Here is a 13,631-nt window from a genome sequence, read left to right on the forward strand (position 1 = left end):
ATATACATTTTTAAAATGTTTAAGTAACCTGGGTAGGCAAATGCATAGTTACTGTGTGTATGTTCAGTGTTAATGATTTGTATACTGCAAGGTATCTGTGCTAGAATGGGTTCATCCGAGTGGTCTCGTAATCATGGTCTTCATCTCAAGTCAGCACATTATGTGGTCTAGGCAGCAAATGGTTAAAACCAGTTGAAGTAAAAAAGGGCCTATAAGTTGTCTTTTTTGAAGTCTTTCATTACAGAAGTGCTTGAGGGTAAGTTGCCAGCAGGAAATTGCTACATCAGATCTGAAAGCAATAATATAAATATTGCTATTAGGTAATGATAATATTGTATACTGTAATATTTATATGACTTTGCACTAGCTTATGTGCTGAAAATTAGAACAATGCAAAGTAGTTGCATTGTACATTTCCTTTTTTTAAATAATGTGACTATAATAATCTTTTCTTTTTCTCCCCTCTGTGTTATAGGGAGAAAATTGAATTTTAGTCATGAGAAAAAAGACATATTTCATTATGCAATCATTACACTCCCCAGGAACAGGTTTATAGCAGGCTCAAATACACAGGGAGACAAAGTATAATGACCACATCAGAGAGTATTAGTGTGTAGAGCCTCGTGGGACATGCATGGGAAAGAACATGTGTACACTCATAGAAGTCAATCTGTATTGTTTTAGCATTGATGGGATGCAAGCTCGTGGTAAATTTGCATGAGGTGACTTGCACGGCCATTACTTGTGGAATGTTTTAAAAAAAAATGCAGGACTTCAGCAAGGTGCCTTGTTGGGGGGGGTGGTATTTTTTAATTCTTTCAAGATCTAGTAACCATCAGTTATTTATGGAGTTAAAGAAGGATGGTGCTGAAGCTGCTAAATCTGCAGCTGCTGAAGCACAATCATATTCATAGCTCTTTGTTCCTGTCATTCAGAGCTGATGAGTGGGACGCTATCAGCTTTTGCATGAAGATCCACAGAATTTATAAAAATGTGAATGAAATCACTAAACTGTTAACAACAATGGTTACAGTGTTTAAAGAGAAATATGGTCTTGTTGTAATTGTTTCTTAGATTATAAGGATTTTTCAGAATTGCAGCTATTCACTGAATATTCCATGAATACTTTATTGAAGTAAGAGAGAGTGAACATTGTGGTCAGATAGGAACCTTGTTTGTGATATGGTCTACAAGTAGCATTCAAATACATGAACTCTGGCTTTTGTACAGCTTTTCTGCTAACTATGGAAAGTGTGCATGCATGTGTGAGTTCTTACTATAAAATTTTTGAAGGAGATATTCCTAATGGTTTGGTCAAACTAATTTTTTAAAGGAGAGATGGATGAAAGACGTGCATAATGCAATTATTTTAAGCATTTACGCTGGTCTCTAGCTGAGTCCTGAGGATGTTTCCACTTTGTCACAGGTGACAGTCAGTGCTCACTGCCAGCTTGTGAAATGTGGCTATAACATTGATACAGGCTGGATAAGCACTAGTAGAGAAAGGATATTCTCAAACAAGAAAGGAAAGGGAAAATGAGGGGAATAGAAAATCCATTCTTGTATAGCCAATCATATAAAGATCTAATGCAAGTAATTTTCACATTATGCCTCTTAGTTTTGTGCCTTATGCTGGGTGTGGAGGGGACTTAAATGTTGTATGTTTATCGTTCTAATATGATTGCAAAGACAGAAACAGCATACCTTAGTTCTGTGTGAAAACCAAGAAGCTGTTTTAGTCGTGATTGAGATTTGATCAGTTTCCACCCGTTTTCTCCCACTTCATGTTTAATGTGTAAATCCCAAAAAGAAAGTGTTTTTGAAATGGCCTGTCAGGTTTGTAGCCTCGAAACTCCTTGTACATATCACTGATGCAGAGCTCTCAGTACTCTTAGGAATACACTGACATGTATATCACGGTAGTTTTTAGGGAACCCCCAGTAAACAGCTCAGACCTCATATAATTGATCCTGCTTTGGTTAGAACTGAACGCAGACACTTCCAAAAGATTAGTAATGCATTTTCTAATAATTCTGATTTGATAATTTTTGTAGAAAAATCCGGATGTGCTTTGATTCCCAGATCATCCCCAAACCCTTAAAGTACTTTCCCACTTTCTCCTCACACCTCTAAGAAGCTTCTCTTTCCTGCCTCTGTTTTCCTTTCTTTCTTTTTTATGACACAATCTTGTTATTTACAGGCTTTTTTTTTTTCCAGAAACATAATTTTTTTAAACCTTTATCATCATTCCTGTCTGAAAATGTTGCTTTTGAAGCGGACTGTTCCCTTTTCTCTGTCCCTGGAATACCATGTTGCTTTGCTCAGCTCAGTATGACTTTTTCCACCAACTTCAAGGGACAGGCATTAACCTGCCAACCCCAGGAAAGGTGGTTGGAAGTGTCTTGGTGGCTCTGGAGCAATAGTCCCTGGTACAGCACAAACACGATGTTTCCATGTGTCCTTTTCATTCGTTCTCTTGCTACCATACAAGAAAGGAAGCCAAATTCCCCACTGCCATGTAAATAGGATATTAGACACTGCAGAGAGGCTTTGAAATGTTAATACCCCTCCAATGCAGACGGCTGACAGAGAGTTACAGTTTTGTTTAGGTTGTGACTCAGGCTGTTGCAACAGGTCCTGGCAGGATTAAAACAGCTGGGAGCAGCCTGCAGGTTGCTGGATAGTATATGTGTCACATTTTGCATGATTTTGGGGTTATCTTAACTGGTGTTTTAGATGGGATAAAACTACCTGGAGAGTGACTTTGAGAGACAGCAGCTGTTCTGAAGAGTGGCAGCTTTGCCCTGTGCTCAGCTCACGGATGCCAGCTGCCAGCTTGTCTGTCAGCCCACAGCAGCCAAGTGACCGACAGCAGGGTCTCAGCTGCCATAGCCTCAGTTGCAAAGGCACAGGAGCATAAGTGCTGCCCCTCCCTGGCCTCCAGCAGGGGTGGATGGGCTCCTGCCACTTCTCACTACTGCAGGATACTGGAGGTGGTGGTTTTCCACCCCAGACCAGAGGGACACATGGTCCTCTGGTGAAGGGATCCTTGGCTCTCTGGTGAAGGGATGCTTGGTACTCAAGAGAAGGGAGACTTGGTCTCCAGGCAAGTAGACAGGAGAGGGACAGGAGTGACCCGGATTTGGCCAGGCCCACTGAGAGGAGCTAGAGGGCAACAGGCCAGGGTTAAGGAAGGGGCATCTCTCTCAGCAGCAGCCTCAGCTGGGAGGAGAGACCCCAGCCATGGATGTTCTTCTGCCTTCTCTTCCACCACTTTTCTCAGGAAAAAGATTTTTTTCCCTTCCCTTTTGTTCTTTGATGACTCCTTCACTGACTCCTACATGCCAGCCTTTCATTTTAATGATAGCATAGCAGTGAAACTGAGTCACACCAAGGCCTGAAGGTTTCCATCTTTTATCTATAATGAAATGTAAAGAAAACCTGCCAAGGTATGACATGGTCTCAGTATCCCTGAGAGACAGACTTGGGCACTATGCTCTGGGAATCTTAAGTGTTCAGACCAACTGTGCTTTCAAAAGCAATGAATCGTTTTGATTAATTTTTTTCTCTCTTCAATTTCCCATAGAAATTGGGAAGATTGACCAAGATATATATAAATACAACACCCCAGGATTCACAGGCTGTCTATCAAGAGTACAGTTCAACCAGATTGCTCCACTCAAAGCAGCTCTGAGACCTACCAACGCCTCCTCTCACGTTCACATCAAAGGAGAACTGGTGGAATCCAACTGCGGGGCATCTCCCCTCACCATCCCACCAATGTCGGCCGCTACTGACCCATGGCACTTAGACTCAGGTAAGCTGGGATTCACATCACATTAACTAAGTGGCGAGTTCAGAGAAGAAAGCCATCTGCCTTCCTCTGTAAAGAGAAACAAAAGAGAGAGCAAGTGATTGATGGGTTACAGTAGGAAATGCAAAGGTGGAATGACAGAGATTTGCCACCACTTCTAAATGCAGTTACAGTATTTTCATTGCCATTTTTTTCATATTATGCTTTATTTTTCTTTTCTGTAAATCTTAGACTATTTGAATGTTGAGTTTTGACCTAGCTGCTGTGATAGCACTTTCTGTCAAGTATTGGGTGTGTAGTCAGCAAAAGGTTGCAAGTACATATAACTAAGGTACAGTAGCATTTCTTATGTGCATTCCTAATAAATGAGTATATTGCAGTCAGCTTCCTACCAAAACAGTAAATCTAATTTTAGGCATAAATACGTTTATGTAAAGTGCTGATTTGTTTTTTGAAATGTCTGCTTTCCTTAGGCCATATTTAATGGGAAATTCCATTAGTCATGGTGGCATTCATCTTGTGCTGAGTTTGCTGATCCCAGCAACCTCATTCTGCTTTGCGACTGACAGCTCTTGAAAATATATATTGTGCCTAACTTTAGAGAGCTTTTTTTCCTCTTTTGATTCTTGAGTGTCAGGTTCCCTTTAGATTTATAGGGTCAGGTGTACATTGATGACTCTTGTATTTTGTCCTCATTCTGATTTCACTTGTAAAGTGTAAATTCGAACCTATTTGGGCAAAGCTGATGGGTTTGCAGTGGTATAAAATTACAATTCTAGAGGAAAAGCTTGGTCCATAATGATTTTGATACAGATTAGTCTTTACCTATTGTGTTTGGGGATGCATCCATATGCCAGTTTTTATAGGAGAGTGGGCAGGTATATATATATGTCTTTCTCAGAAGTATGTATCAAGGCCATACCTTTGGGGTTTGTTTTTTTGTGATTTTTCTGGGGATTTTGGTTGAGGTCTTTTTTCTTGTAATGTTGAGGAACTCCTCACAGCACTTCTTTTCAGCTCTTCTTCAGTAGAGAAATTGGGCAGGGGTTTGTAAGAAGAAACAGACATTCCGAAGCTGAGGGTCCCAAACACTAACATAAGCAGTATCATGCTTTAAAACCTGTCATTCCCACCTTGCTGCCATGCCATGCCATTGTAAGATTTCAGTATGCCTCTTCTCCATTTATAACATGCTATTTTTTACTTTTATTTTTTTCATCACAAATTAGTAGTCCCTTTTTTTTCTGAAATTATTAGATCAATTTTTACCCAAAGGTTATGAACTGTGCTGCTCTTTCTATAAAAGCATATTTCTGAAGGATTCCTCACTGGATCACGTCTTTAAAAAGAGGACGTACTGCTGCTGTGAATCTTGTGCATGTAATGGGTTTTGGTTGTTAATTTTTGTTCATTGCTTTTCCTTACACTTCTTTTGACTTCAAGCTAGTAAAAGACAATGGTGGGGTTTATTCACGGTATTTACACTGTTCTTAATAGTTCTTGCAGTTCAAAGAAAAAGTTCCTGTTTGTCCTTGCCACATGCTATTATGCTTGACCTTGTGTTGGCTCAGTTTTGTCTTGTAAACTTTGTTGACCTGACAGATTACAATTTATACTTTTTCTTCTGGATTAATCGTAGTACTCAATCACAGAGACAGCATGAAGGATATCAGGGGATATGTAGCGTGCTATTACGTTGGCTGTCTGTTAACTTCTGCCGGTGAAAAATAAGTCTCATTGCCACAGCCAGACTTAACTGTTTCAAGTCGTGGGCAGACAGAGTGCAAGTGACCCAGCTTCATTTTTGGTGATGATTAGCTTTAGTAAGACTGTGACCTAGGACCCCTCCTTTTTTCCTCTCCAGTGATCCACAGCAGTAGAGAGAAAAGATCATATTGCTTCAAAGACTTCTAGTGAGGAACACTAGAAGAAAGCAACAATATCAGGTGAGGTATGGTAGGCAGAAATTTCACAGCAAGGGAGTGATGTTTCACTGGTTCAGGAGTGAGAGGATATTCAGGTGTTGGTGAGCAATACCTGACTTTCACTCTGAGCGACATTTCCATTATACAAGGAGGAGGTATCACAGCAACTCATTTATCAGTATCAGTAAGAACAACTCGGTCTTTGTAAAAGTATCTGGGGTGGTCTGACATAGCTAGTTCTGTTTTAGTCACAGAAAAAAATATATACTGTAGACTGTGTAACTTGAGTCATCAAAGTCATAACATGTAAGTCATCAAAATGGTCTTGATGAAATGAAAATGTTCGGGCTTAGTGCGACTTTGCATTAGTAAATTGGCAGTTTTCAGTGAGGATTTTTTTTACATTTCTGAAACTCTTACGAAGACTTTCTAACACAAATCATGTCGAGAGAGAAAATGGAAGAATCCAAGTAAGTACTGGTTCCCATTGGTACCAGAACTGGAATAGTCTCAGTACTCTCAGTGTGAATTTACTCTTTCACTAAACTGGCTGAAGGGACAAAGATAAAAAGCTCTTTTGAAATTCACGATAACACTTGTAGTGATGCTAAAGCAAAAACCACTCATACTTTGCCACAAAACAATGGTTGCAAAGAACATGGCTTTGAAAGCAGCAGTTACATGTGAAGGGTTTCTCATTTCAAACATGCTTTTATCTGTAATTTTTATTGTTATTTTACCTATTTAATTTTAAATAGTTCTTAACTAAACATGAGAGTTGAGGATCGGGGGTTCATAGTGAAAAGCAGAAATCAGGAACATTTTTGTGGGAAGTATCATATGGTTTAAATCTCATTCAGTGACATACTCTGCACGCATCCTTATTCATATTTTGAGTTAAGCATATGTTTGTAGATTTGCTTCTCAAATACTGTGGAATTGAACTTTGAGGATTGAAAAATGTTGTAGAAGTGGATCAAAGATAAGTGTCTAAATAGAACAGATACACCAGACAGCAAATGTAATGATCATTTCACCTCTAGACTGCAGAGCTGCATCAGACCTTGCAGATAATTAGTAGAAGTTAAGGAGGTTCTGCCTGACAAGTGACCTATATGAAATGTTTGCTTTAACCTCTTTTATGTAGTTACTGTGTGGACAGCTCCTACTAGCTGCAAAACATTTTGGATGCCCTATCAGAAAGGCTAAAGGGAAAATCATAATGACACACACCAGTCACTTGGCAGTTTACCTTTAAAGACTAATTCAGGGATTTATCCATAAGAAACCTTGTTGATTTGCTCCCCAGACAAATGAGCTGTACAGCTTCTCAATTCACTGTCTTGCACTTCCTATTAGCCTTAAATTCCTATACATTTCACATTTTCAATATTAGTTCTTTTTAAATTTCTTTGTTACTGTAGAAATCTCGCTTCCTTCCCTCTCCACCTCTGGCTGGCACTTTGCCATGCTGCTGGGACATTATCTTAAACCATGATCTTGTTCAGCTTGTGAGTACTCTCACAATGCATAGACTTTTCCTGTTGCTATGGTGATCCTTTCTCGGTGGTGATGAAGCGCAGGAATTCAACAAGTCATTCTTTTCTAGAATGTGACTTTCTGGTGATTTAAAAGAAAAATCAATAATCAAATCCAAGCAGATCATCAATATGGTTTTCCTTCCATCAGTATTATCTCAGTTCATGTCAGACAATCCAATTTGCCTTGGTTACAACAAAAGGAGTGTAGAAAAGAGGCTAAAAAGAGCCTGATCACTGAACATATTATTTAAAAATGACATGTCCTGCCTTTACGTATTGTCCAAACCCACCAAATTACCTGTCTGACATACATTTCAAAAGTATGTCATTTCCATGCCATTAAGTATATTAGCATGCACTTTAGTATCTATTACTGTTGCATATGTTAAAAAAAACTATAATCATCAAGAGTGTTTTAACATCTCTCAGTTCAAATTAGCTAAGATATATGTCACTGATAACTGACACCTTGTTCATTGCAGAGAAGCAAACAAAAGCCCAAACATGATTTTTTTTGTCATAAAAAATTCCATGTCTAAAATGCCTTGTACTTAAAATCAGAACATGAATATTACTGGGATGACATTCAGTTTGTGGGTGTTTTAATCTAAGATAAATATTCTGAAGTTTACTAGTGAAATTTAACTTCCAAATTTTTCTTATTTATATAAAAAGGATAAAAGAAATCTACTAGATGTGTATACCTCTCCATTTTAGGTAAAACGTACTTCAACTTGTCAAACTACCCAACCCTGAATTTCCTAAAAGCAGGAGATCCCAGAAGAGGCAAGGTACATACAATAGTTGGCAAACTATGCTTTAGCACCTCTAAGCTGTCATGGCACTATATATCTGCAAGATACGTTGAGTATGAACAGAAAGGCATCTAGAGTATTAGAATGGCATCTAGGTTGTTTAACATGGGATTTAGTTAAACCTATATTAGCTTCAACATATTACAAATTAAATGGAGCAGGATTAAATACTACATCTGCAGTGTTCTTCCGAGTGGTGTGACTTTTTTTTGACTGTGCATATTTAAACCCTAAATGCTCTTTATTTTTTATAGAAGGTGAAAACTCTTATCTTTTAAGATTCAACAGCTTACTTTGAAACCTATATTGAGCATGTCTGGCAAAAACATTGTAGGAAGACATATACTGCTTTTGTCAAGATTTAAAGAGCTACTTGCAGGATTCTCTCCCTTTTTATTACAAATTCATGCCTCTTCCTTTAACAAGTGATGTCAGGAGGTGAGAGCAACAGCACTGAATACTGGCCATATGATCTGTACAGACCTAGTTGGCCAGCTAATTTCTTTGTGAAGTGAAAGACCACAGTCAACTTCTGGCCTAAGAGGAAGTGTCACTCCTGTGTTACAGGGGACAGTGCTGAAGGTCACCTTCCAGGTCCAGATGCTGTCAGCTGGATTGCCATCTCACCCTTTGGTACCCACTGGTACTCATATCTCAGAAGGCAGAGCAGCAGCACCTGAGGAGAAGGCTGTGTCAGATGTGTTCTGGTATGGATGCAGCTAGGAAGATGGGAAATAACTTTTGCTCTTGTCAAGGGCTTGTTACAAATTATGCAGTGGGAAGGAAAGATCAAAGGAAGGGTGGCAATGCAGCTCTCAAAGTGCTCTTAGGACACAAACACATGAGCAACATGCTCTTCTCCTGGTCACAGGCATTGAAAGAGTCCTGTAAGTATCAATGAATCCAAGAGCAGGAGGACTAAAGTCAATGGTTATGTGTGACATAACACTCATTCTCTCTTTTAAGGGGTGCCAGGGGAGCAGGGTTCATTGAAGGGGCATGCGAGTCCAGGCCAGAGGGACAGAGGAGGCACACCACTTTTGTTCGTGATACAGCCTTACACATTTAAATTTGATCTCCTAGTGTTAGCAAAATTAGAAATAGATATGAAGGTAGTTGCTAGAATAAAATAACACTCCTCCTTTTTTCATAGTAAACAGGATTATCTTACCTGTACTGCAATCAGAGAATGATGCCAGATTTTCTCTTCAGGGTTACTGATTACTCAAGGTGATTGGTTTGGTGTTTTTAATTAACATAGCATGTAAACATTGTGAGGCTGTTTGTCTGCCAGTAAGCTAGTTTAATATTTATACTCCTTATAAAGAGACCAAAGATGCACTTGCAACCTGCCCTGCGGGCCAACAGGTTCTTCCACTGCCAGCTTTTACGGCATTTCCGTGATTGTTTACTCTGCTGAGCGTGACCAGCATTCATCCCCAATGCTCCCAATGTAAATATTTTCTCAGGCGTCCATGGCCTTGACCTGAGTTGTTTTCAAACAGGAAGGCGGCATTTTTGTCGGACAGTCAGGGTTTAAGTCTAGCAAAACTCATAGCTCAGTTTCTAAGCACCAAGTTGTTTCTTGCGGACGAGAGGGTGAGTGGCAAACATTTAGATGCAACGTTTCTATTTTTTTCCTCCCAATCGAGCAGCTAACTAGGAAGAGCATCTGTCTGAAACTTGGCACAATCAGTGCTTCATCTTTAAAGGGCTTAATTATGGTGCTTGAATTACTGTAAATCTCTCTATTGATTTGGAATAAAAATGCCTCCCTCAGTCTCTTCTAGCTCGTCACACAATTATGCATCGCTTTCTCTTATCTTTAAGACTATATAATTTCAGTGTGAAATTTCTGACACTCTGTCTAGTGTATCAGACAGTTGACAGACTGCCAAGCTTGTGAATTCTTCTGGCATTCATTGAGAGACCAGTACTGTAGCTATGTCATAAGCAGTGATTTGAATGTTAATGCTGCTACCTAACGTCAAGACAAGGTGCTAATATTAAAAAGAGAGCCTTTTCCATCCTTTGCAAAGACTATATTTTTTTACACAAGTACTAGTCTTAACTAGGAACATAGGGATGACATAAATTAGGGGGGAAATGGACTAGAGAAGGAAGCATTTAGGTGCCTGAGCACTTTATGTGACTACTTTCTTTTTCCTTTCCTTAGGCAGAAAAGCACTTCGTGCTGGGTTTTTTTAAATTTAAACTCTCCGATCTGACCCATTTCTCATCCTCAATCCAAGCCTTTCTCCTTTTTTGTAGCTCTCATAAGTTTACATGCTTTTTTGGTATTCTTGATTGAATTTTTTTTGGGGAGGAGGGGGGTTGGTTTGTTTCTTTCACATATTCCCTCTGGGTCCATTATCAGTGATTAGCCAGGCTTTGACCAGCACTTAACTCTACTGTTCCTTTGAGAGCACCAAAGCGTTTCATATTCTACATTAATTATAAAAGGAAGTATTTGTGTATCTTCCTTAACAGGCGAAATGTAAGCTCTGCTCATAAAATTTTCATGAAAGTGATAGCTTAGGCCAGCATGACTAATACACTAGTAGTTCTTGTCTGGAGTCATAGTGAGACTCAGTGTCAGACAGATGTTACTACCAGGAATTAAAGTACAGATGAGTTTAGGTCTTTGATGGATCAGGGTGCTCTAATCTGCTGCAAGTCAGTTGGAAATCTGGCAGAGCAAATCTTCAAAATACTACTTTTGAGATGCCAGTTGCTGAAGTTCAACTGCAGATAAACAAAATCCAAAAGTGACTCTAAATGTCTGCTCTCCTTTTAAAATAAGGAATAAAGTTCTGCAGTATACAAATACCAAATACTAATATTATAAAGTGCCTTGCCTTCCCACTGCTTTTTAGAATTACTTGCTTGTGTACAAAAGAAAATGTGAAATGGCCATACAAAGGGAGAAGCAGGGGAGAATCACCTGACCCATCCCAAAAGACAGTGCAGGAATTTTTTCCCTCTTTTGTATTTCATCCAGGACTGACTGGAGGAGTTCAAGCTGCAAGGATGGGTTTCTTAATAAGGCACAAGTTTTTCTGTCCCTTTGCTAGGAAGATTGCTTTTCAAGACTGAAAGAAAAGAATATTGTACTACTCATTTCGTAAAACTACATTTCCTTCTCTCCTTAAGAGTACGGACAGCAAATTTCACCTACAGAAAGAAATTAAAAGACAAATAACACAGTGATTCAGAAACAGCTATCTTGACTGATTGGGTTGTCGACTCTGGTGTCTAGTGTTGAGAATTTGTATTGTCCCAGTTCATTGGCCACTGAACATTCACTTAATTTTCTCCCAGCACAGCTATTGTTCATTGTTGGCGTTTCCATTGTTCACTCTAAAATTCATGCTTTTTTCACAGAAACATCCAACAACATTTTTTTCTATAATCTCCACTTACTTTCCCACACTTTTGCATACAGAAAGGCTGTTCAGAGGACAATGTGTCTATTAAGCCATCATTTCAGAGGATTTTTTACTTTATACTCATTTCGCACTGGAATAAAAAGACAGGAATGGAGAGCCTTCACATCAGAAATGTAAAAACACAGGTTTTGTGTTTTCCATCACCTTTGTGCATATCTCTCTCTCTCACCAGAACTCACCAGTAGCTGTCATAAAAACCACTTGAGATTCAGCAAAAAATTCTTACGGAAAAAAATGTAACCTTTTAAAATATTTTTGATCTAACTGACAAAACTTGGTTTAAGTAGTTGGTCCAAATATCACTCATGCATTGGAGGATTTTTTGTCAGTAATGTTGGGTTTGCTCCCTATCCCCCCCAGTCAAGAAGGTTGTGAAGGATTAAAGAAGTTAGTGAATTTTGATCCAACATTGAAATTTTCATGTTCCAAATAATTTGCATTATTGGCAACAGGGAGAAGAAGAAGACATTTTTAAAGTGAAAAGCCCTAATTTTTCCTCTAAGCTGCACGTCTGTTCTGGTAGTTACAAAATTGCTATGTGGGTGCACTTTTTCCAATATCCTGTAACTCATACTAAAAAAATTATTAAGTCTGTGCCTGTGAAGACTTCTATTTCTGCAAAGACAGAGAAATGGTTCATAGTAGGGATAAACTTGTAACCCTCCAACACTATGATTGAAACATCGCTAAAAATTCAAGGAGTGATGATTGACCCTGTATGCCAGAACAAAAATTACCTTTTACAAACAATATGATTAACAATATCTTTTAAATAGTTCGTGTTGGGGTAAGTGTGAGGGTTTTTTTTTTTAAACTTGGACATGTTTAATATTAAAAATAACTTCAGTCAAATTCTTGGTTCTCTACTTAACCTGATGTTCGTAGGACTTTAAGTCTGTTAACAGAGTACAATCAGAATCTGCTCTCAAATCCCTAAAAAAGCAGAAGTAGGGATAGTTTTCATCCTTACTAAGTTTTCAGCTTGGAGAAGCAGGAAAAAATAGATGTAGGAAGAAGGAGTTCACATCTTGGCTTTTATTTTGTTCTCTTACTGTTCTAATCAAAATCTTGATTGCTGGGGGTTTTATATACCTTGTGATCACTAGATTCAATGGTTCTGGTTGCTTCTCTAGTTCATATTTATGTGAAAATCTAATTGGTCTTAATAATCGGAGAATACCTTTTAAAATTGTGGACACCTGTAAAGCTGAAAGGTAAAAGGAGTCTTGCAGCATATTAGTTCTAGGCTGAACAAACTTAGTTTTCCAGAATTTCACGTTTCACCCATTGTTTTTTTTTTTTTGACCTGTGATCACTCTCACCCTTTCTTTTTGGAGAAAATCTAAACTGTATCTTCCTTTGCAGCATGGTATATTTTAACTAAGACTTGTCCACTCAGTAAAAAAGTTCAGTAAAATGTCAAAGTGAAATTTGCTGTGTACTTCTCACTACTGCTCTCTATCTGAAAAGTCTCCCTGTTTGGTTTTGGGTTTCCCCTTGCCTTTACTGAGTAGCCTGCTTCTCATTTCTCTGTCCACACCCACCTTCTGGACTACTTTTCTACTTCCAGGTCATTTTGTATGTCAGTTTTGTAAATTTGCAAAGGCTTTTATGTGGGATCCATTGTAAATAAATTTCCCTCTGAAAATGGCAGATGCAAAATCACGCCTACTATAATGAAGCAAAATTATAATTCACCCAGCTAAATCAAGCACATCTGTCATCTTTAACATCTAATACTAACTGTGGTCTGTTTATCCAGTCCCATTTCCCCTCCTCATTCATTGAGGGTTGCTGTGTTACAGCTGGCTGTGGCAATGACCATGCTGAATGATGGAAGGTCTCCTACTGCATTTTTGTGGTCATCTAAAACTTCAAATGTCATTAAAGTGATGACCAAATATGGATTTTGTCTGCAGTCAGTCTTTAATCACCCTTTTATGTGCTGCAAAGTTTATTTAACCCCATTTACCCTGAGACTAATAACAGAAACTTGAAAAGTGAAAATATAAGTTCAGGCTCTGTAGATTTACTCTGTGCTTAGTGAAACTATAGCCTTCTGAACAGCAGCCCATGAAAGAAGGAGA

At 38.7% G+C, this 13,631-nt stretch overlaps 1 protein-coding gene across 2 annotated transcripts in view; it reads left to right on the forward strand.

The window, feature by feature from the left end:
* CNTNAP2 (contactin associated protein 2) overlaps nt 1–13,631 on the forward strand; it is a 1,030,565-nt gene that overhangs the window by 1,000,996 nt on the left and 15,938 nt on the right. For both annotated transcript variants that reach the window (XM_032681831.1, XM_032681841.1), the window contains one exon: nt 3,587–3,817. In XM_032681831.1, coding sequence (XP_032537722.1) covers nt 3,587–3,817 — 231 coding nt within the window. The remainder of the gene's footprint in view (nt 1–3,586; nt 3,818–13,631) is intronic.

The sequence above is a fragment of the Chiroxiphia lanceolata genome, chromosome 1 (assembly GCF_009829145.1).
Source record: "Chiroxiphia lanceolata isolate bChiLan1 chromosome 1, bChiLan1.pri, whole genome shotgun sequence".
In the NCBI taxonomy this organism is placed as follows: Eukaryota; Metazoa; Chordata; class Aves; order Passeriformes; family Pipridae; genus Chiroxiphia; species Chiroxiphia lanceolata.